The 25,471-nt window shown below is 45.9% G+C and overlaps 1 protein-coding gene across 1 annotated transcript; it reads right to left on the reverse strand.

Annotated features, from left to right (window-relative positions):
- Nucleotides 1-4,392: 4,392 nt before the first annotated feature.
- LOC119458232 (sulfotransferase ssu-1-like) lies at nucleotides 4,393-23,671 on the reverse strand. Its single transcript, XM_049670865.1, has 3 exons — nucleotides 23,482-23,671; nucleotides 22,467-22,475; nucleotides 4,393-6,179 (listed from the first exon to the last, which is right to left on the reverse strand). Exons 1-3 carry the CDS (start codon nucleotides 23,665-23,667, stop codon nucleotides 5,436-5,438), a joined length of 939 nt encoding a protein of 312 aa, XP_049526822.1. The 5' UTR covers nucleotides 23,668-23,671; the 3' UTR covers nucleotides 4,393-5,435.
- Between the last annotated feature and the right edge of the window lie 1,800 nt (nucleotides 23,672-25,471).

The following is a 25,471-nucleotide window of genomic DNA, read 5'->3' on the forward strand; positions in this document are numbered from 1 at the left end:
CAGAGCATCTGAGCGTCATAAATATTTTAAAAATAAAGATAGAAGAAACAACTCTAATACCCCTGTCATAGGCATAGTTTTGCTGAGCAGAATCTTCAGCAAAACAAGAAAATCGCAACGCTACAGAAGCAGAAGGTTACTGAAAACCCATTCAAAAGTCAGGAAAACATGTGCAAGGCATCCAGTTCGGCGCTGGTTTTTGTGCAGCGTAAACACTACTAAAGTAGGCAACATATTACCGAAAAGAATGCACAGCTGATCCACGGTTCTACTTGACGGTTCTAACTTACTAAGGGTATGCCTAGCGCGTGCCTCATTGGATACGTCACGTGGTCACTGAGACCCGCTCGTGCCATTGCCCACGGGTTCATCGTCTTCTTACACCGCTGGCCCTGCTGGCGCTCATCATGCCAGCGTTCCCATATTGTCCCTCCCTCTGCCAACGCGCTGACGACACTGGCCTACTACCAGTAGGTGCGGTGATTTCGGTGAGTTCTGCCGTGCGCTCCGACAGACAGTTGCCACAGTTCTTCATAAATGTATCTTAATTGTGTGCCAAGTCTGCACTCATCGTTCGCCTTGACGTTTTACAACCCTGGGGCGCTATAACGTAAAATGATTCCCAACTGTTTTGATTCCAAACTGCTGGCGTCAAATTTACGTAACCACCGACGCAAGCATCGGGCGGTGACCCGCAGCGTTATCTGAAAAACTCGATCAAACACTGTCCTCGTTTATAGGAGGTCACCTTTGTTCGCTTTCTAAACCAATAAAATTGTCTACACTCAGCGGTTTTTCTTATCTAATTGGCTGAGAAGAGGCGAGGAGCACGCTCTAGTGGAGAGGGTTTCGATGGGGCCGAGCCAGCAAAGTGAAAATAGATAACCGCATGAAGATGGTGGTGCCGGCTTCTCTGATTGGTCCGCTTCGCCTTCGGTGGCTGGTCGAAAATCGCGGCGGCGTGCAACGGAAGGATAAGAATGCCGCTAAAACGGATCCTCAGCAAAGAAGAGTTGGCAGAGCGATGTCGCATGCATGCCGAAAAGGCTCGATAACGTTTTACTGCCACGCAAAAAGGTTCATCATGCGCAAATAAATATATGCTCACCGGCAGGTGCGTGTAGGGAGGGCCGGAGCGATCGGCGGGCAGCCATCTTCTATTCCTTTCGGAACGGGGCAGTCTGTGGCTATTCAGAAAAATTCTCAGTTTTGTTCGACATAATAATGCATTTTTTTCGCATACACGTCACTTTGAAGCGGTGAGTTTTCACGGTTTTGTGAGGTCGCGTGAAAGACAGGCGAAGTGGGCGTTGCCAGAAAACATTGGACCAATAGCAGTGGGCTAATGGTGAAAAGGCGTCGAATCAGGAATGATTATTTTTCTTTTGCGCGGTTTAACCATGCATAATCAGTGTGTAAACGCTATATCAGATGGGGAGCTATCGCTGTTTTCGTGACATCGCGTGACAGACAGGTGAAGTTGGCAGTGACCCGAAAATGTTTTGACCAATCGTAGAGGCTGATTGCAGAAATTCCAATCAAGACAGTTCGGAATCATTTTACGTTATAGCGCCCCTCTAACAGTTGCTTAACTTCTTATGTGGTTTGTTTTAATAAGTAATCTTATCATACTCATCTATATTCCTGTACAAACTCGGGGAAATTGTGCGCTGTGTTATGACGCCAGGATACTGCCGATTACGCCAGGTGCGGCACTACAAGAGCGATATTAGCATCAAATGCAAATACTAGTGCCTAATAACTTGCATACCAGCTAACTCCAATCATATTACCCGAATGAAATGCGCCAGGATTTCTACAGCTTTGCAAATGCGTTTCAGCACGCCTTTAAAGGCACTGTAAGGAATTAAACAAGGTAAGAATTAAAAAACAACAACCTGGCTGAAACAGACCGCCGCCTCGACCACGTTCGAGTCGCTCAAAAGATGAAGTGGATGATGTTCCCAGCGTCAGCTCGGGGTGGCGAGATGTACTCGGGAACGTCTGGGCGTTCTGTGAAGAGGGAAAGAACGCCTACGACGCTTTCGCTCTGCATAGTACGCGCGTCTCCCTTTCCACCTACCCTGAACCGGGGTACGAAATTGGCGCGCAGCGATTCATATGGCTTGCGCATTCGGCTTCTGGCCACGTGATCACGCGCTAACTTAGAGTGGAGTCGAACGTTCATTCAGGTACCTTCTTTTTTTTTTGCGCCTACTTCTGTATCTTTGGCCACGGTTATCGGCAGTATTTTTTTTTTGGCGGTGTGACGGGGGCCTTGGCTTTTTACGCTATCATTTAGCACTCTATTGAGATCAATGCGAGCCCCTGCACAGGCCGTCTTCCGCGCCGTAAAATGCTGTTCTATTTTGAAGCCCGCAGCTTAGAAAACGTCCGGACGTCCGAGCACAAACATGGGTGCGAGGGAGGCGGAGAAGAGAGTGGGGGAGCGGCACCGTTATCACGCGGTGTCCTTGGCTCTGTCACGCGTGCCATTGCATCAAAGTGGCACGGACATCCGAGTCACGCCTGAATAAGTTAGATCGGGAAAGGGACTGTTAGTGGAAAGAAAGAAATTCCTAGCTGGCGAACTTTGTTTATAGTTTTTCTTGCACTTGCTTCTTTTAATAGTAAGAAAACCTAAACGATCCTGTCGTTCCTTGTAGAAGCGAAAGGGCATCGGCGCTATAGAAACTGCATGTTTTCTCGCTGGAAAGCAGGACGAATGGCGGTTATGAAAAATATGACCAGTCTTTATCCCAGATTGGAAAGTGTGACGGCGATTATAAAGGAGCAGGACCCATGGCTAAGAGGAAGTATAGTTTGGAGATGTAGCGATGGCATGCTTCTGGAATATAAAAAAAAGGAAATACGTCACAATGTAGTACGCGGTTGAGGCAAGACAGTGACGCAGCACAAAAGTTTGATAACTTTGTGCCTCACATTGACTAAAATGGCCAGTTCCCATGTTTGGGCGACTGTATGCGCATTTCGTAGGCAGCTACGACCGAATAAGGTGTAAGTGCAATAAAAATGAGGCACCAAAATCTCCTTGCGATGTCTCTCTGGACCGAATTTTCAAATTGAAACATAGCTGAAAACCGTATCTGGAAGCCTCTTGTGCAAATGTTCGCAGTGATTTTTCTGCAAGTCCTCATCTTTATATGTTTTGTTGTAATTTCCGTAAACCCGTGTACACTGCAAAAGGTTAGAAAAATACTCTGGGCCTGCTTTGTTTTCGAGAGCTGAAATTTTCCGATAAGTGGAGCGGCGGCTTACCGTTAGGCGCAGCAAAAACGTGGGGGCAAATTTTGGGAAACACAACAGGTCATGTTAAGCCACTCATCACTGAGCGGTGAAGAATAGGTGGTGTGGCGCACTAATGAAACAAGCACTTTCTCAACTCGATCTCTGTAGGGTAATTAACATTGCGTGAAGTGCTCGAAAACAGGGGTATACCTGCTTATCCCTACCCATAGATGTGGGAGCGATGACAGCATCACCAAAGGTGTGGGGCGATGAGTTTTCACGCCCTTTTGTCAGGTATAAATGCTAGAGCACAGGACCCACACCGGCAAGGAATTTGCAAATGACCTGCGCGGAGACGGTTACCTGAATTCCTCAAAGGGAGAACGGCCCATTCGTCAAAAGCTCATAGACAGCGTAGTATTCGACACAAACGCTCCTTTAACGGAGTGCGTCTAAATTGCTGGCACGGGTGTCGCTTCTGGTATTCTATCAGAGAAGACCTGTTGACAAATTACGCAGAAACGTGACGAGAGAAATTAGAGGTACCCGTGTAGGGAGAAATCTATAAGAGCCTGGGAATAAACGAGAGACAGACAGAGAGCGCCATGATGTGAAAGAGTGCCAAACGGTTGGCTAAAGTCTAGCAACTCTACTAACGCGATTAGGCACAAACCTGTGGGTGGTGGCTTAAAATTTAGTTGTAACCTCATTGGCTAGGGGAATGTCAAGGCGGGTCAGCAGTTTCCACCTCCCCTTTTCATTTTTTTTTACTGAAATGTATTGAAAAGCGGTACGGAACCCATTCCCCCCAGTCTAGGCTGTAATCACAAAATTGATAGATCAGTAAGACTCGTACAATGCAACACTAGTCGAGGCCGTAACCACTTCGTGGTTACGGCCCCGACTTTGTGAGACTTGGTTGGTCGTATGTAGGAACAGTTCTCCCCCTCTCTAACTTAGGAATAATAGAAAAGTAAGGCGCTGTTTACTTCTGTGTTTAACATCAGTGCGCTTCTGTAAACGCTGCATCTGACTGTGTAAATATGCTCGCGGCAACATGTCTCTAAGTTCGTTACTTCCAACCAACCTCCTCCTTGATCAACGCTCATTATCACCTTGAAGTGATTTGATCAACTCACAGGAGAAAGAACAAGCTTTAATGATCACATAAACATTAACAATGAGCCGAGTCGTTTGGGCATTTCTTTCGAAAGAAAGAAAAAAAAACAAGATACAAATAGACAAAACATTCAGGACGAATGCTACGTTCCTGTACAAGAATTATGTTATCCGGAAAAGAGTTCAGCACCGTTTTATCAAATACGAATTTATCATTATCAATGTTTATCTTGCGTATCACCACTGGCCACTCACGATGGACCAACGAAACCCCGATGGACACGATGTGGGGAGAATGAAAAATGTTCATATCGAAGCGGGAAAGAAAGGGCAAGTTGGAAGAGGACGTAGACACAACACTTCACCGCGTGCGACAATAATTCCGACGCAATATCTTGGCGCTAAAAACTGTAATTGTTGGGTAGGCACTGTTCACTACATTTAGTTCCATCTTGCTTCTTTTCCTTCCTCAAGCAAGTATACGCTCTTAAAATCGTCTCCTTTATTTTTCACACGTCCTCAAAAAAGTACAAGTTGAGTGGGCTGCATAATATATGAATAGATCCATGAGTGTTTTTATTGGTAAATACGACACGGTTTGAAGGGCCAGGTCCAAGTTTTGTAAACAAAGAAAATTGATTCATCTACTTTTTGCTTCCAAAATATGTTTATATCAATGTCAGCATCGTCTTAGAGCTCGTTAACATACCAGAAAACTAATTATGCTAGTTTTTATCCTCATGAAGAATCATATACGTGCTTTTTTTAATGAGCCTGATGTTAGTGTGGAATATCGAGACCCTACAGCGCTGGAAGCACTGGGGGTCTCCTGTAAAATTTCTACCATCTGTGGTTCTTCAACGTTGCCTATATTTAAATACACGAGTGTCTTAATCATTGGTCGTCGTCGAAATGTCACCGCAGCGGGTGTCAAAAGAACGCAAAGCCTTTTTTTTTCGCAGGAGAACACCGTAGCAATTGAGGCAAGGCGGGGTGTCATAAAATACGAGGAATGCAGAGCTACTGAGTGTTTGTTCTTATTCGTAAGCAACAAACAAAGACACTGCTCACGGAAGGCCAATGTCTTGCCACAGACTCATCAGGGTGCTGCCCTTTGTTTTTAAGGCTATCCTGTTTTTCATACGCCTTATTTGGTCGGGAGTGAAGTGGTTTTTCCAATCACCGATGATTCCCTTACGTACAAATTCTGCCGTTGTTGGCTCGTTCATTACTTCCGCTAATTCGATGGGCAGCGGCTGGTACCTTCCAGTCGCTTCCAATATCTCCGCAGCCTTTGTCGCCCATTTCTTGAATTCCTCGTTGAATCCCTTCATGGTCTTCATGCTCGACGCGTTCAACACCCTGTCCAACATTTCTGGTTGCTCCTGCAGTTTTCTGCCATAGTTCTCTCCCAGAAAATAGGCTATCTTAAGGATTCCGGCGCGGGGTTCCATCTTCAGTTCCTCGTAGGTGACGAAGAGCACGTTTTCATCGTTTCTGTGGTCGTACCATGATATCTGGTGGTCAAAGTAGTCTCCAAATTCCACTTTTCCTTCGACGAACATGTCGAAGAATTTGTCAAACGGCTGCTCGGTGAAATAGTAAGCAGGGAATGACTTGTAGTGATAATAGAATGAAACGCAGCAGTCGTAGGGGTTACGGCTGACGTATATGTACTTTGCTTGAGGAGAGTAGGGCTGGTGGGTGAATGGAAGGTGTGTCTTGATCGCGCCAGGACGTCGCATGGATTCGGCGGCCCCTACTCCAATCATCTCCAGAAAGGGGGACCTCCGCATGAATTCGTCCATGTCCTGTAACAAGAAGAAATTTTATATGTGGGTGGTTAGCCTTATTACAAAAAGGACGCACTTGTATAACGAACCAGTTACAATGATAATTTCTGTGGGAGAATACGCGTTCAAAGGAATGGTATCAGAGTAATTTCGCGACTGTGGCAAATGAGTTAATTTTGCAGCACCGAAGAGTTACCTTGCGACCATTATGGGTCAACTACTTTCCTCCAACCTACTAAATTAAAGGCACATTTTAAGTATATTTGCGCACAGTGACTCCTCTGCACTTTTTAAAACAACTATATGCACTCACTGCCTATCGCAGTGGCACCGTCCCACGGATCTTCTCCTGATTTTATTCATGCTACCCAGAATAAATAGACTACATGGGTCGGCGAATGCTCTGGATATTTTTATGTGTGAACTTTCCTTTGAAATGTTCAACAAAGGAAAGTTTATTTGCTGTCGATGCACGGCTTAATATACGGCTGTATCAGAAGAAGACCATAAATTTAAACACATTTTAATGTTTTTGAATAGATCTTGTTGAGAACGACCAGAGAGGGGAGACATTCCTTATGAACGATAGAGATGATTGCCTAGTAACACGACTAGCATGCCACTCCAAATGAAAAAGGCAGTACATGGAATGACCTACTCAGACATAGTATCGACACACATAGCCTACACAAGTAAGAAAGTCAAGCTCATGCGGTAACAATCAACAAGGGTGCATGGTTCAGGCCTGTGTCACGAGGAGAAACCAATAACTACTTTTATGCGCGAAGAGCAGTGACAGAGCTGTTCCAAGGTGCAAGAAAATATGTCGGAGATCCAAGGAATTGCTATGCATACTAAAAGCAGCTATAAGCTTTTTGGAGCCGCAAAACTTGTCCAGACGTTTATAACAGCTATGAATTGGGCTAATTAGTGTGCATTCATCTTTTCTTGCGATAAGTACCTTAGAACGCAACAAGAACGAAACTAATACTGGCACGAAGTGACAGGGGGGAATCCCCTGTGTCACTTCGTGAATGTTTCTGCTGGCGTATAACACACGATAAATCGCGTCAGTTGCAGTTCCCGCAAGAATCAAGTGCTTCGTCGAAGCGACATCTAATCGGACTGCGCCGGCATGTGCGGTCAGGAATTCAAAGACCCCACGACGGGTGAAAATCACATTTTCAGTCGATAATTCTATTGAGTCCCCTCGGCCGAACGCTGGACGTAACACCGCAGAACCTGTTAAGAGCACCAGGAGATTGCTCGCACCGAGGCTGACAATTATTCTTTAGAGACGTAGCTTTAATGGTATGCTGGAGATGTTAGCCTAGCTGTTCGCCTGACATGCTACTCCAGGTGCTGGGTGATGATTATGTTAGCCTGGCTGTTCGCCTGACATGCTACTCCAGGTGCTGGGTGATGATTATGAAATACGTAACCCGCCGTGGTTGCTCAGTGGCTATGGTGTTGGGCTGCTGAGCACGAGGTCGCGGGATCGAATCCCGGCCACTGCGGCCACATTTCGATGGGGGCGAAATGCGAAAACACCCGTGTACTTAGATTTAGGTGCACGTTAAAGAACCCCAGGTGGTCCAAATTTCCGGAGTCCCCCACTAAGGCGTGCCTCATAATCAGAACTGGTTTTGGCACGTAAAAATCCATAATTTATATAGATTATGAAATACGCAGTGATAAATACTCAATAGCGCACGCACGCACGCACGCACACACACACACACACACACACACACACACACACACACACACTGTACAGATGTTTGCGAAGCCTCATTATGGCTCGTGGCCCTCAAGAACATCAGCAGCGCTTTAGTGGCGCGTAATGCAAACGTTAGACCATTAAGGCCAAACTACTCGCACACGTGCAGGCGCGCGACAGCTCGCGCCCACGGGCTTTGCGTTTGCCGTGCCTCGCGAATAATTGCAGTTTGAACCTACAAGACGCGCGTCAGCGCGCGCGCTCATGGTCCACATTTTCGCCTTGGTGTCACATGTAAGAGGCCGCCTGCGGCGAGAAAAGAAGACGACGATGTACACGGAGCGTTCCGAACGGCACGAGCGCGCGTGGCGCGTGACCCGATGTGTGGTCGAGGCAGAAGCGAGGCTGAGCTGACATTATCGACGTGGCTCTGGGCCGAGAAGGTCGTATCGTCAGCTACGCTCTGGCGATGGGAGACTTGGAGGTTCGGCCGTATCCGTAACGCGGGCAGTCCGAGATGCAGCCGTCGACCTCGGAGACGTTCTAGCGAGGCTACTTGGACCAGTTGCAACATCGCACGGCGGGCCGGGCACTCCAGAGAGGATCCCCCTTCAATGGCAGACCAGCGCGTTCGATAATCCCCGGAACGCCACGTCGGCAGATGAGAAACGAGCTAGACGGTAGCAACGGCCGAGAACGTCGTTAGGCCTAGTCCGTCGGGCCTCTCTGCCACGTCATCAACAGCGACAGGGATAAACAGGCGTCCACCAAGGCGACATCGTCGGGAGCAACGATTCCGAAAGAGACGCGACGCGACTTGGACGAAGAGCCCCATCAGTCAGCGTCAAGAAACGTGAGGACATTCCACGTAAGCGGCGGACATAGCAATGGGCCAGAGTTGCCTGACTTTCATAGACCAAACGACCAGACTTATCGTAGGCGGAATTAAGGGCATGTTTAGTGCTTATTAACATATATTTAGGTTGTATATTTGTTAGCATGTATTTGTTCAGTGTGTGCTACTTCGATTGAGCTTTCGTTTTGAGGTTTTGGGTTTTGTGTGAGATTAAAATCTGCTTGATGTGTTGCCAAGCGGCTTCCCCCTCCATCTCTCATAACTAGAGGCCGGATCATTAGGCATTAACAAATCGCGTTTTAGGCGCCAAAAATAGGCAGGCAAAACAATGTTTTAGGCCTCCAACGGCGTGAATATAGGCACAATAAACCTTTACATAAATGCAAATTATTTCAAACGAACACGTGCGCGACCTGTATCTATACGACAAAAAAAAACAAGAAATGTTATTGTGTATGATGGCACAAAGGCGCCAACAGTCGAACATCGCCGTGCAATTGCTCCATAAACTGCTGGACTAATGACGATCAATTGGCTTAATTCTACAAGCACACTGCTCATATTCATGTTCAGTGGCCACTGTACTCGAGCGTTGCATATAGTGAAACAGGCATGAAAAAGAATACTTGAAAGTTAGGAATACCGATTAAAAAAAAAAAAACACTACTTTATGTCTGCCTGAGGCAATTAAATTAAGACATAACAAAAACAGATAAATAATAAATGCAAGAGAGACTACGATTTATTAAGAAATTAACATAAAAATAAAATCATGGCGTTTTACGTGCCAAAACCACGATCTGATTATGAGGCACGCCGTAGCCGGGGACTCCGGAAATTTTGACCACCTGGGGTTCTTTAAAGTGCACCTAAATTTAAGTACACGGGTGTTGTTGCATTTCGCCCCCATCGAGAAATTAACAGGTATTAATTGAGGGCTGTTAGGTACAACTCTGGCAATTTTGTCATATACAATGACATTATCCGAATTGAACAGGCAAAACGTCCCAACACTGCCAAATACAGTTCGACCCATTTGAACTGCACCTGTTTGAAGAAATCTGTTTAGAGGGCACGCGGAACGTAGTATAAGAATCACTGTGAAGATTTTGAAAACAATAGCAAACTACCACCATCTCCAGATTTTTGGATTCAAAGTTGTGCCTCTTGTCACTGAGAATGATCCTTTACGCTGAGAAGGAATGCTTGACGGCGGGAACACCTTAAAAAGTATATTACGAACAAAACAAAAGCCTCATGCGCATCCCGGTTTTCTTCCTTCTTTTGCTCTTCACTCTCCTTTCCCCTGACAGCTGTCCGCGGTTTGGCATTCGCCAACCGCTCGCTATAGTGTTCATATAGGCGCCGATATTGAAAATAGGCATTTATAGTCATTTAGGCACAAACGCCAAAATAGGTATTTATAGGCACTATAAAAACACTATAAAAGCCCTTCTTAACCTCTAATTTATCCTCATATATCAAAGTGGGGCGATAGGAGCGCAAAGAACAAAAAAGGCATTTGCCTAAAATCCGGTCTCTACTCATAACACCCGCACGCCCCCGAGATCAGTGACAAAAGCACACCCCACTTGGTAGGCATTGTTTCGTCTGGTTCCTCGTGCCAAACATACCCATCATACATAACAATTAGCAACTATCCTGTTGTTGCTATGCGGACGCGTCTCGTTAGGCCTACGGGTGCCAGAATCGCAGAACGATCTCAGAAAAATGGACGAGCTATGCGCTCATATGTAACGTTTCAGGTGAGTTAAGAGAATGCGAAAGTTCATTTCAATTGTTACTGGCGATCAACGCGAGAGAGAGCATAGCCATCGTGAGAATTCACGCTGAAGCGTTAGCCATGGGTGCCGCCCTGTTGGACAACGCTATTTCTTAGCGTGTGTAAACATCACATACCTCTGCTCGAGCTGCGCTCGACGTGTACGATCTGTCCTCCCCATATGCGCATGCGTGAGGTGCATGGGTGCGAGCTTTCACGCGCCGGCACGCGTACGTGTAGTTTGGCCTTTAGAGTTCCAGAATGGGTACCAAGAGACGGGAAGCGCTGCCGAGGACGGCAGAAAACTAGGTGGGGTGATGAAGTTAGGAAATTTGCGGGCGCAGGTTGGAATCAGCTAGGGCAAGACAGGGGCAATCGGAGATCGTAAGGAGAGGTCTTCATTCTGCGTTGGACATAAATATAGGCTGATGATGATGATGATGATGATGATATGATGATGATGATGATGAAATAACACGTGGTGCTTTGCCATGGGCCGAGAATGTGCCGCAGTTCCAAGTTCGAGAACCTTTGAATTTGCAGTGCCGCCTTCAAACACTGCCTCTCTGACGCATAGCGGAAGCAGTCGCACAGAACGTGTTGCAGGTCATCAGGGGCATTGCATTCAAAGCGCATTGGGAGTCCGTCAAATGCATCTTGCGCTTGAAGAAGCTCGTGTAGGCGATGTTGAGTCTGATGCGGTGTAGGCATGGTTGGTCTCGGCTATTTAGGCCTCGCGGCATGTAAAAGTCACACGATGCATCTATTTTGCATAGGGGCCCGTACTGATGGCTTGCATCTGTTCAGAGTAATCGTTGGAGACACCAAGCAAGTCTTGACACCAGTGTCGCCACGTGTTTTCTCGAGAAAGGTATATGGACCATTTCCTTCGAAGTGTCGTGTCTAGCTTTGGCAGCACGGTCAGCCTGGACGTTGCCTTGTATTCCGCAGCGGGCAGGAAACAACTGCAGCAGAACGCTGTGGTGCACTTCACAGGCTTTATTGCTTTATTCATTTGGAGCACGGCACGGAAGCTACTTGCGATGAGCCGCCGTGCACCTTTCAATAGCCAGGCGGGCCTAAGTGTGGCGTACTTTGCCGCCGTGAGCGGGCAACAACTGAAGAGCGATGCTGTGTTGCATGCAGGCGAGATTTTTTGTCTGTGTAGACAGCTACTTCGAACAATCTGATATTTTGGTTGTGGCTACTTCAAGGAGAGAGGGGCTGCCCGAGGGTCGATCAATATTACCCGTCGATTTGATAGTATGTCCCAAAAGTGACCAACAGCAACACGCAGTGCAGAACCAAGCCGGAATTGTTGTTTAGCAGACCAAATATCGGCACTTGTTGCAGAAGAATATGTTTGTCACTGAAACTTTGGTATAATTGGGGCACCGGATTTCGTAGCCTCCGTAGATGTCATCAAGTGCAAGATGTTTCAAAGCTGGCAAGCTTTGCCACTGACAGCTGGCAAAGTCCCTCTGATCGTCCGGAGAGAACTGTTCCGCGGTGTTAAACCGTTTTTTGAAACCATGTTAAACCATTTTAGGGTTTTACTGAAGTTTGCAAACTTCAGTTAAACCATAAAATCACTAGGTAGATAATTTTTTTATCTAACCGTTACTAACGTGCCATAATTAATGAATGGCGATGAAGTACCACGTCTGTCTTTTCCGGGTTACCGCAGGTATCTGTGCTGGGTCCCTTTCTTTTTTATTTTTATATTAATGATATCGCGCTAAATATTGGCTCAACGATAAGGCTCTTTGCAGACGATTGTATAATTTATAGTCGAATAGCTTCTCGACATGATGTAAATGCCTTGCAAGCCGACCTAGTCAAGGGGAACGAATGCCATCAATGGAATATGGAATTTATTATAGGAAAAAACAAACACGTTTCTTTTTCCATGTTCACCAACACGCCGCGTAATGTTTATACGATTTACAATAGTCTGATCGAACAGGTTGAGTGTTTTAAATATTTGGGAGTATTTTTCACATCTGTCTTAGCTTGAGACAAACACGTATAGATTATGTCACGAAAAAAGCCTTGAAATAGCTAGGCCTCCTTAAGCGCCGAAACGAAAACTCGGAAACGAAAATGCATGCGTACACATCCCTGATAAGGTCTTCTTTAGAGTATGCATCAATCATATGGCATCCAATTAGCGCTACTCTTACAAAACGCCTGGAATCCGTTCCAAATAAGGCTGCTAGGTTGATTTTATCTTCTTACTCAACACACACCAGGGTTTCCCTTTTAAAGCGCACACTTAATCTATGAAACCTTGACACTAAAGACGCAAGTTTTTACGTTTGTCTTTTTGCCACTCTTTATATTTTCGTGACTCTGGATTCGCGGCTACGAGCATTGTTCCATGCGCATAATACTTCCACACGTACCGATCACATATAGAAGGTTTCACCTATTTTTGCAAAAACGGCAAAGTATAAACATTTCCACCTTCTAATATCAATTAAAGAATGGAGCGCGTTACCGCGAAGCGTTGTGGCAATAAAGGAAACTGCTTCTTTCCAGAAAGCCCTACTTGCCCATCTTGAACTAAGAGCAGTCCAGTAGTTTGAATGTAAGGACGATGACTCGATTCACGTAAGATTTCCATGTTAGCAGAGTACATAATTATCGAATAGTGTTATGCCAAGCCGAATGTTGCTTTGCCGTGATGTTTTTCTCCCCCTTTCTTTTTGCAACTGTACGATGTGCCGGTTTCCAGCGCGTGCCTTTTTCTTTTCTATTGTATGTGATGGAAACTTGGATTGTGTAAATCCCCCCCCCCCCCTATGTAATGCCCATCGAGGCCCTTAGGGTATGTAAATAAATGAATGAATGAATAAATAAATAAATAAATAAATATATTAAAAGAGGTGCTGAGCAGGTCTCACTGTGAGGTAGAAGCAGGTGGTACACCGCAGAAAGAGAGAGGTCATAAGGGAAATGCAGAGAAGTTAACCAGGCTGAGTCCCGTAGGCTACCCAGAAACACTAGCGGTGACAAGGTGATGATCAAGTGCTCCTATGTTTAAAAACGCGAGAGACTGACTCGAACACCAAAAGCCCGCTTGAACGTCATCCTTTTTTTTTCTTTTCTCTACGAGCGCCCATTCTTTATTAGAGTACTTCTGTTTCTACATTCTCACGGCCCGAAGCAACAGATGTAATCTCTACTGGGTACAGTTTTTGCACAGGCCTTGTTAACTTCTCGTCCTGAGTTTCAACTCGGCAGGCTCGTACCAGTCCGTCACGTCAAGCACAGACCTCAGTTATTCTTCCGAGTGGCCAGACGCATCGTGAGGCATTGGATTCCTCGACAATCACTATGTCATCCACCTTCAAACCTTCATTTGTCGCTGTTGCGTAATGATGAAGCGAACGAAGTTCGAGTGTTATGGAACGAGAGAAGTCTTATATCAGTGAGACTCCGATCTGCAACTTCCTTCTTCGAACAAAGCCACAGGTGTTTGAGAAGCTTGTTCCGATATGGCAGTCTTTGAACGAGGTCTTCTTGGCTTGTCTGCAAAATTCGGCTCTGATATTCTTCGCCGCCATACTCCGGTTCAGCCACCAAAGAATTTCCGACTAAAAAATTGGCTGGACAGATCGGAGCAAGTTCTCTTGCGTCCGTGTACGTATACGTCAGTGGTCTAGAATTACAGCCTCCACTTCCACCAGTAATGCTGTTAGCTCTTCGCTATCGACCGTATGTTTTCCAAGTGTCTTGCGTAGCGCCGACTTCACTGACCCTATCAGTCTCTCCCACCAACCTCCCCACCCTGGTGCACTCGGTACAATGAACTTCCATTGTATGCGATGGGAAGCAAGGAACCTGGCAAAAGGTGAGGCATTCCTAACGCTCCAGAAGTCTTGCAAGTCCCGTGATGCTCTTTTGAATACCAGGGCATTGTCAGAATAGATAGAGGAATTCCTCTGCGCGATAGAAGTTTGCGAAACGCAAGGAGGAAGACCGTTGTTGACAGACCACTAGTCAGTTCAAGGTGCCCCGCTCTGGTACTTGCTAAATCATTCAATCGCATCGTTAAATTGATGAGTGTGTCATCTTTATTTCGGGCCTGTATGAGGACAATAAACACTGTAGGCTCAGATCCTAGCTCAACCTTTTGTTCTGAGACTATTGTTAGCTCTGCAGGCCATTCTGGAGCACTCATCCAGATGTGGCTTTCCAAAAGAGTCTTTGCGGACACGCCGCGTGTGAGCATGTCTGCCGGATTATCTTGTCCTGCACAGTAACGCCATTCTTCGGGGATTGTTACACTCGAAATTTCCCTTAATCTGTTCGTAGCGAACTCGTTCAGTTTATCACCGCTTCCTCGGATCCACCTGATGACAATAGTTGAGTCAGTCCACATAATATAAGGAAAATGTCAGAAATCCCACGCAGATCGGATGTACTTCAACAACCTTGCTCCGATAACTGCGCCCATTAACTCCAATTTCGTTAATGTGAGCGTTTTCATCGGTGCAACTCCTTATTTTGCTACTATGAGCGTAGTAATAGACTCACCTTGCAAGTTGGTTGCCTTCAGATATGCGCATGCGCCATACGTTCTCAAACTAGCATCCACAAATATATGAAGTTCCGTCGTATCCGGGTTTTCTTGGAGACTGCTTCTTACGCAGCGTGGAATTGTAATCGAGCCCAGCCGTAGGACGTCCGTGCACCATTCACTCCAAGGCGTACTAATTTTCTTGGGCTACTCTTCGCCTCACGAAACGTTCCGAACCCACAACTGTTGAAATAGGAGTTTCGCTGTCACTGTGAAGGGTGAAACGTACTGCAAGAGGATCAAAGATCTTGGATGCCGTCTTTAGTAAATATCGTTTTGTATTTGTATTTGTTGACGTTAAGCATTCGATTACTGACTTCAGATTAAACTTATATTTTTCATGATTTGTCACCCCCTGAATTCCTAATACAACCGTAACATCGTTAGTCCCCCCCCCCCCTCCCCATCTATCGGTTTCTCCTTTGTTAGTAAAATTCCTTGCAGTGTGTCGTTATTAGTTCTCCACTTTCGGAGGTTCATTCCGGCGTCATTCATGATTGTCTTCGTCCTTTCGTAAACGTCAATTCCTGATTCGTATGGATATATGCTCCAATAAGCAAGTCATCAACGTAAAATGACTTCTCCAGACTCACCGCCAGTTTCTCGTCTTCAGTACCGACGCTGTCTAGATGGTTATGAATAGTAGTCATCAACAGTAAAGGGCTTGACGTTGACCCGAATGGCACACGCGTCATGCGCCAATCGACGACATTAGTGTTCTTCACTTTGGGCGTGGTATCAAACCAAATAAATCGAAAAGCGTCTCTCTCTGGTTCTTGTATTTATATCTGCAGGAACACTTTTTCGATGTCTGAGTTCAGGGCGATTAAAAACTATCGAAAACGAAGTAGCACAAGAAGCACACGCAGAAGTTCTGTATTTAGGTTGGCTCCCTTTACCAGACAATCGTTGAGTGAAAGTAGCCCTGGGCATGGGAAGATGCATCGAACACAACCCTGAGTTTGGTGGATAATAAATCTTCTTTATTAACCTAGCGGTGTGGCATGTAATAAACTGGGTGGTGATCGTGAACATTCTTGGGCACAACTTCTGCGTGACCATGCGACATATACTGTCGCATGACTGTATCGTAGCGTTCAAGCAAGCCTTCGTGTCGTGATAGTCTACTCACAAGCTTCTGTGGACGGTTGACGGCGATAACGCGATTGTGACCGATGAGGTGTTTGCGATCTTCCTTCCACGGAAATGGGACAGCGTACCTGCCATCGGGCTTTCGACTGGTCTTTCGAAAATGATCTAGGGACTTGGCTGCAGATGCTTCACAGATTTCCTCAATGCCCATTGCTTCCATTTTCCAGAAAGACTGCAAAATCTGCAAAGTCCTTTGATCTTCAACTTCCGTGATGTCCACGGAACAATCAAGTTAGGGCTGTGATCGAGAAATCCTCTCTGACGAACCGGTCCTTGCAGCGTCCATCCGAAACAAGTGTTGACTGCAGTCAGCTAGCCCTTGAACTTCCGTGCTGCGATTAACTTCACCTGTCAAAATGATCCATAGATAGTCAGATCCTGTTAACACAATGAGTCCTGGCTCCTCATCAACTTGAATCAGCATTCGGTCGTCAGCCAAGAACGTGTTTTCCAATCGCAGCTGATGCACGAAACAGCTGTCAGTGGACGGTGCAGCAATGTCATGGCAGATCACCGGAACGGCAATGCCTTGTACTAGGCAAGAACTTTTGCCGTATTGACTACTTTGCGACGTTCAGTTCGAGAAGGAGATGCGCTACCAAACGTGTTAAACACTATCCTTGTCTCTCCTACTACCCTGAGGCTCATTTTTATTGTTACGGCTTCTTTGATGAAGGACCTCTGACTCCCACCATCCAAAATGCCTCTGACACAGCGGTGCTTGTTGTGGATGACCAAAGCACAAAAAGACTGCAGATTTACTTTGTTGTCCTTGCTGTTCACTCTCTGCCCACTACTCGATAACTCTCTGGAGCGTGACAATGATGTTTCTGGGTAAACGAATACTGCTGTGCAGCTTCCTGATGACTCTGGATTGACACGCGTTCTCCGGTACGAGGGATCGCTGATGCTTGGTGCATGCCTTCCATGGCAAGACAAGCACGTCAACTTTACAGGTTTGCGCATGATGTCCTCTGGACTTGCAGCGAAAACATCTGTTGTCCTTGGAGAGTTTATCCTTCCTTGCAGCCAGTGAGAGGTCGCTGTCGCACGGACGCTTACCATGTTTCTTCGAGCTCCAGAACGAACAGTCCGCTTTCTTTGCAAATGTATTACGTAAAGCAGAAACTGTGGCACCTCTTACTGTCGTTCCTGCTCGTTCACTATGTTTTACGTATGGCATCATGCACTGCTCCCGACTTTCCAACTCTACACGAATGAATGCCAGTAGTACCTTCAGCTTGGCATCTGAGGAAGCCGCTGCTGAAGCTGACTCTTATGCAACTTCAGCGTCGTCTGATGAGTGCCTCCTCAATGCATTAGCTCGCTGCATGCCCTCGAGTAAACGCAAGAACAATATCGTATGTTAGAGCCTTTTGCAGTATGTCGATAAGCATTGCCGAGAAACTTAACGTAGGCACGTTGAAAGAATTCAGGCAACGAATGTGCAGCTGTGTACCATCATACAGTCGTCGGAGGCCTCGTACGTCGGTACCTATTTTAACCTGGCCATTGTTCATGAGAGCAGCTAGGTGATGCTGCTCGATTCTGTTTCTGTCACCAAACTGCTCCTTGAGTATATCGACAGCATTTTAATAACAATACTCAGATGTTGGCAATCCCGCAATTGCCGCCTAGGCTTCTCCAGCGAGATACCGTCGCAAGTAAAGAAAACTTCGTTGTTGAAGAGAGGGTTGTATTCAAATGAACTGTCTGCTCGAACTGCTCCCAAAATCCCGTCCACTGATTTATGTCTCCCTGAAATGTTCGCATCTCGAGCTTCAGAAGACTCGGCCGATTAAAATGGTGCGCTAAGGCAGGGTTATCCGAGACGTTAGGCTGCGCAGGTGATGATTGCGGAGGAAATCCGTGTGGCCTCTTGGCTCGTTCCAATGCCTTATTCCGACAAGTTATTTCGGCAAGCATGCTGAGTAGTCGCGTATTCCACTTCTAACTCATCATCCGCAATGTGATCCTCGATCTCGTCATCTATTTTTGAAAGCATACTGTTGCTTGAAGAAAGACGGTCACGCATTCCTTTAAGCTTGGAGACGTCAAGATCCGGCGCATTCAGAAGAGACCTGGCCTCCTGAATGATCTGTGTTTTGCGTTCGTCGGGCCGCTCGCTTGGTCTTCAGATAATCCGTTAGTCGAAGTTGCGTGTGATCGCGCAAGCTGACTTGCACGGGAGTCAATCTTCACGTCGGCGTTTATCGTTCCTCACCACTTATGGCAGAGTAGAGAGCCCCTCGGCATATGCGAAGAGAACAAGACGTGTCCGCACGGGGCTTTCTGCACCAAAATATTATTAAAAACGCGAGAGACTGATGATGATGATGATGCCTCAACACTTGGCACAACTCACTGAGGGGGATAGGACACGAACCGGCTGGTATTATGATCGAAACTTAAAATAAATTAATTTATACATTTATAAGTATAAGAATGAAAATAAATGACGAATTGAAAATGATAAATAAAGCAATAATAAAAGAATTAAGTAGTCTATACTAAGTTAGTCAGCCTTGCCTGAATAGGAATAGTAATATGAATTTAATAATAAATTAAATACAGCAAAGGAAATACGTAGATTTTGAATAATAATAATAATAATAATAATAATAATAATAATAATAATAATAATAATAATAATATATATTATTATTATATATTATTATTATTATTATTATTATTATTATTATTATTATTATTATTATTATTATAACTTTACTTTTTGAATTTGCTAAAGCTATAATTTATTGAAGGATAAATAAAGCAATCACGTAAAAATGGAAAAAAATATTAATAAGGCGAGAGACTGACTGGAACAGCGAGGGCCTGCCCGAACGTCATCCTCTTTTTCTTTTCTCTACGAGCGCCCCTTCTTTATTATCGTACTTCAAATATTGGCCACAAATGGCTCTTTCATTTGAGAAATTGCCAGAGAAAGGTGCCCGTTCTTTGTCTGCGTCCATTTAGTCGATGGCGTACCCTGAAATCCCCAGACAAATCCGTATTGCTATGACTTTTAAGCGTTCTAACATTTTCATACTTGAATTTTCATACATGTATACTTGCGTAAAAGGCCCGCGTAATACCGAATTGGGAATTAGCGAAGTGCAGCTGGTGATAACATCTGTGAGTTCACCACGTTTATGTTTAGACAGTGTCTGCGCTGATGAGTTTCTGCGCACCATCTCTAATCTGAAAAACCTGGCGGTACCTCTTCCGTAAAGCGTCTGTCGTGCAACGATCACCGGCCGTTCCCCATGTATTTTGTACATGAAATAGTACGTCCGCAACAACTAGGATTTTGCCTCAATTTCGTTCCTTGAGCCATCTCGATTTCAAGTCTTCAATAACTTTAGGAAAATCTCACTTTAATAAAAGGTCACTTGAAGCCCTTGTTTTCTATAGTTTTGCCAGCTAATCTAACGGGGGACGTCCACCGAAACTTGTAAGGCAAACGTGTACCAAAAGGGAAAATTGTCATCCCATGGAATTTGTGCTGGTGCTACACCCTCGAGTTAATAAAGTGCTTCATCTCAAATTAGAGAAAAAAAGGATGCTTCGTGGTGTGAGATGAAAACGTGTGAGTGCACCTGTAGGTACAGCTAGGTCGATATTATATAGACCTCCTTTAAAGTGTCAAGTTCCTTCGGTACACATCTTCATGTTGTAATAATGTCATATATACTGTGGCTACATGAGGTGATAAAGATGGGAAATTTTCAGGCACAAGTTGGAATCAGCTAGACCCAGACAGGAGTAATAGGAGATCGCAGGGAGAGGCCTTCGTCCTGCAGTGGACATAAATATGATGTTCAGGTAGATTGTGTTTTCTAAAGGATACAATATTGTGCAACGACGCAACCACAATGAAAGAAAGATGACAAACGTTACAAGTGCTAACTAAAAATTTGCTTATTCAAAAATTGGTGAGTTATATATACTTGTTTCTAATCCGTAAGCGTAACAGCCACAGGGGCAAAATGCACAGGCTGTTTAATAAAAACCAGCAGAATTACGTCAAAGTTTTGAACAAGCTATGGTCCGTCCTTTATAACGCAACAATAGTTAGATCTATAAATATGCTTGCCTTTTTTACGTGAAACGCTTCAAAACCTTTACATGCTTTCTTCTTTGGTTGTGCGCAGGATCGTCACATCAGCAAATCTTGGGTGACACATGGTGAATTTGCAACGTGCTGAAACCTGGCCGGTCACGTCCTCCTTTATGCTAATAAGACGCTCCCTTACTCGATCACACACGTAACAACCAATTTTCCCTTAACAAGGGACATTCCACACGTTAGGGAAAGCTTGTACACCAATCACCCCAGTTAGCTCACTGCACGAAAGACTTGGGGTGCTTCAGAAGGCCGCCTTTTTTATAGCTTCACGCAATTTAGGGACAAAGTTCGACAAACTTGTTGGTAGCGGAGAACATGATAGGCCTTACCGACCTGTTCGTCACTTATAATTGCACAATTATAACACATTAAAAAAATTTTTTGTCGTCAAAACTTACCTCGTGTGCTGTTGGGGTTGGGCAGGCTGGCTTTAGTGTTGCGCTTCTGAGCCTGGGGGCGCGGGATCAAACAAAATTTTGATGGGCCAAATGCTAAAATGCCTATGTACCGTGCACTGCGTGCACATTCAATAACCCTTGGTGGTCAAAATGAATCTGCAGTCCCCCACTACGGCGTGCCTCATAATCATTTTGTCTTTTTGGCAAGCAAAGTCCCAGAATGTAACTTTTCTTACAGTATAGGGCACTGGTACTGCATCCACCGCTCACGGCAGGCTGATCCCGTTGATAACGTGAGTGCATCGTCGCTCTGACCACTGACCAAGCGCGAATAGGCATTAGCATTGGAAAGGCATCGCTACAAAATACCGGCCCATAACTTGAAGGATCGCTCAGCGTGTTCAAATTTACGTTAGTGCTTTTGCATCCACAACTCATTAGATTTTTTTCTGAGATACCGAAAGTTCTCCCTCGTGTTACATTCTTGATTGAGTAATATATGTACAAAAAACTTTGGGTCATCTTGTGAACATAAAGGCACAACTTCCGGCCTCAGGCCACTCCGCTCATCCGCTGTTGCTTCAATTGCTGGTGTGCCCATTTTCAAATTCTCCTGCAGGGATTCGGCATTTGAAGTTAACACCGAACGATGGTAACCGGCTCTAAACTATATAATGTTACTGCGCCTTCTGTACATTCCTTTATAAGCTCGGTGTTATTTTAATACATTTCCTATTCCATTAGCAATCAAAGCGAGCTATTACTTGTATACGAGTCCTTGGTGTTCTTTATGTGTGCTGTTACAGAAACTTCTTGTAACACTAATATATTATTTCACATTCCCCTCAGCCTTAAAAAAACCAGCTCTGTCTTGCACACTTGGTGTTTTAATAAATTCGAATATATTGCTTTTCGTTTATTCTATGGGAACGCAGACGTGTTATTGTCGTTGTTGACCTGAGTGGTTGTGGTTTATGCCACTAATAACGCTGACGTGATTAGTGGCATAAGCCAACTGTGGACGAGGAAGATGACCGACCGGAGAGCAGTGGTCCGAGAGACGCGCGAGCTGCGGCTGGGCGCCCTTAGGCGCGACCGGCCGAGACTGGATCTTGCTGCCGTAGACTGTGGGACTGAGTCGTTACCCACATTGGTGCCCGTAACGTGGGGCCCCGGCTGCGTTCCGGGACGGACCATGGTCGTGGGGAAGGCTGGAGGTACCCGTTCCACGGCTAGTAGCGACTCCTACCCGGTCATGGCGCGTGACCATTTCCGCAGTGCGAACTGCACCTCTGGTGTTCGATGACGTGTGATTCCGCTGGTTCCTCCTCCGTCGCCGTCATCAAGCCTGGCGTGGGTCCTGGTGGTGGCGTCGTCTTCTACGCGCTGCTGCAGATCCTGGCGCCGCCGTTCGAGAGGGGCAATGGCAGCGAACGTGACGTCATGCGCGCGATCACGCCAACACAACCTGAAGAGTGGCTCCGTCCCTCGGTACATGGTTCTACACAGACGGCTTGAGAGGACGTGGTGATCGGTAGTGTTCCGGTGAGATTTTGGGAGCTCGGGGCCAGTTGCCAACGGTAGCGGCGACAGCAGTGTGAGAGCGATCGGGATCATCTGCCCCTCCTGTGATCTGCAGGCTGCGGTAAGGTGTGGTCTCTGGTGGCAAGGCATTGAGCGGGCGGCGGCTCCTTCCGGCGACCTGCTGCGTGCAGTGGTCAGAACGAGGTCGGAGAAGAAAACCAGACCAGGTGTGCCGCCCGGGGACGGTTTAGGGCCTTTCGGTTCCTGGAAGACCTCAACTCCGAGGCTGCACTACCTGGTCTGCTCAATCATCACGAGGAGCCCGTCATGGAAGGCAGTCAGGTTTAGGGCCTGCTGACTCCTGGAAGACCGCGGTGACTAGGACGTTGACGGCTCCGCCGATACTCGTTCGGTGCGTTATCAGTCTCCAAGGTTCGCCCGCCGGTAGGGGTGTCATGCCGTCACTGCTAGCCCGTGCCGTCAACGCCTTCGCAGCGCAGCTGCGGGAAAAGCGCTGACCCTGGAGGAAGGAATGGCGCTAGCGAATGCTTGCACCCGTAGTGCCGACGACCAACTGCACCACCCACCGCCGACTCGTCGCTTCTCCTCGTTTTGTGCCTTGCGGTGCGCTCGCTGTGACGACGTGGTGGAGTGGGCGAGTGATCTTGCAACGCGGAGCAGCGGTGTGTGTGTGTGTTTCGTTGTGATCGTGGCCGTGCTCAGCAAGTGCGTAGCGTCGTCGCCCATGGCGACTCGGCATCTCTCGTCGTCCGTGCCGCCGGGTTCGTACCGCCGCGTTGCCAGCCAGTGCCGTCAACGCCTTGGCAGAGGGAGGGACATTGTGGGAACGCTGACGTGATTAGTGGCATATGAGCCAACTGTGGACGAGGAAGATGACGGACGCGCGAGCAGTGGTGTGAGAGACGCGGGAGATGCGGCTGGGATCCCTTGGGCGCGGCCAGGCCGAGACTGCAGCCTGCTGCAGTGGACTGTCGGGACTGAGTCGTTACCCACTATTCCTAATGAATGAAAGTCCCAATCGTTTTATGTAAGGAGCTTTCAGTCTTATGCCTGATGCTGCGCCACCTAAAGCACAAGAGCAAGACCACTGTATCCGCACTCGCCGCGCGCCCACACAAGCGGCTGGGTGTCCTGCTCACCTTGGGTGACGGTGCCGTCGTTAAATATGGCGTACACGATATGCTGCATCCATGTTGTGCCGCACTTTGGGTAGGATACGACGAATAAGTCCCCTTGCCTCGGTTTGTACGCGAGAGCTTCTCTTATGATGTGCTCCTGGAATGCCCAGCAGAAGTTGATGCCACAAACATCCCTGTAGACATGGTTGGTATTCATGACGGAACCTGTGTGCAGAGAAAACGAATGATAAATACGTTACAGCGTCCCTAAAGAGAGTGCATCTACTTTTCAGTAACACGTTCATTGTATTGAATCGCAGTCTGTTGAAAGTCAAAGCTGACGAATACGTTGATAGCAGTGCATTGTACAAAGAAAGATATGACATAAGTTTTGGTACAGAATGTTGTGAGTCAGTTCGGATCGAAATTGGCAAATTGCAGTTGAATCTTAACCAGAATATTAGTGATGGAGTAACGTATAGGTCGCCCTCTGCTGCGTATCAATAATCTTGTTTGAACTGGACCGTGCAGTTAACAATACTCCCAAATGAATCCGCCTCGGTTATCGTACTGGGAGACATTAATATCGATAAAGCAATTATAAGTTCCTCTTAGTGTTATGACTATGTCTCTTGTTACAATTATTATGGCTACATGAACCTTTTAGCAACCAGTATTACTTATTACAGTGACACTACCCTTGATCATGTTCTGTCAAAACACTCCATGTGTAAATTAGCACTTGATTTAGAAACTGACGTGCCCCAATCGTTATCCTGTACTGTTTTCTATGTCAAATTGTCAACAACCTAGACAAAAGAGCGTAGAACAAACATACCATATTTGACTCATCGTTATTTATCCGTAACTTGTGTGATATGAATTAGTCTCCTGTTTATCCACTGGATTCTCCCAGCGAGTGTTACGAATTGCTTGCGAAACTTATTTCGGGGCGGCTAGCTGTGTCCGGAACAACTATAGAGTTACTGCTACTGGGAAGCATAACATTCCGAGAGCAATGGATAACCCACTTAGTATATATTGCATTAAAAGAAACACAACGCCTAAAACGCAAAACAGAAACGGCAGCCTTTCAATCTTTCATTGTGAAAGAGGCACTGCCAGTACTCTTCTATTTTGAATAATGGTATTTTTATGGCAAAAACGTTTATTTTTGAGATTGTACGTATATGTCACAATGGGAACGATTTTAGAAAGATTTGCGATATTTAAAAAAAGTACCTAGGAAGACACTTAAAACAATAGGTACCGGATAGAATACCCCCTCACGTTGTAAGCAATGCTTTTAGCGATTACTTCTCTTCCTTTCAAAGCTATTCGCGAGTTGTGTGTGATGTGGCTCACATACCCCGTTCACAATTTCATTCAACCTTAATTCGAGAAATGAATCTGAAGTGTCATCTGCTGTATAAAGTTAGTTCCATAGATATCATTTCATGGGTTCTTCCTCGTATCTGTAATACCGTTTTTGTGATAGTTATGTTTCCAACATAACGAAAATAACAAATATTACCAATATATAAATGTAAGGAAAACACAAGAAGTTGGAAATATTGTCCAATTATGATACTTTCCATATTATTTGTCACCCAACTCCTAGAGGCTTCACAAGACTTAGGGCTAGCAATATATGAGCAATCACCAATCGACGGTAATTTTTTAGACTTTTCTAAGGCCTTCGACCGTGTTTCCCACTCTAAGCTTATCAGGAAACTCGCAGAAAAACTTGGCAATGGTCCAATAATTGACTAGATAAGCGACTACCTTTTAAATCGCTACCAGTTCGTGCAATATACCGGACATAACTCCTGACACAGTCAAGGTCCTTTCGGGTGTCCCACGGGGATCTGTTCGTTGCCCTTTCTTGTTTTTATTATTTATAGATGATATTGTTGAAACCATACACGTTAAAATTGGATTGTTCGCAGACGTACGATTGCAAGCTTTAAAGTGAAATTAAAGACATTAATGACCAAATCGCCCTTAACAATTCCCTGCAC

This window comes from Dermacentor silvarum, chromosome 7, assembly GCF_013339745.2.
Source record: "Dermacentor silvarum isolate Dsil-2018 chromosome 7, BIME_Dsil_1.4, whole genome shotgun sequence".
NCBI lineage: Eukaryota > Metazoa > Arthropoda > Arachnida > Ixodida > Ixodidae > Dermacentor > Dermacentor silvarum.

Coding starts and splice junctions, on each gene's coding strand:
- LOC119458232 (XM_049670865.1), bottom strand. CDS start 23,667: ATGAATACCAACCATGTCTACAGGGATGTTTGTGGCATCAACTTCTGC.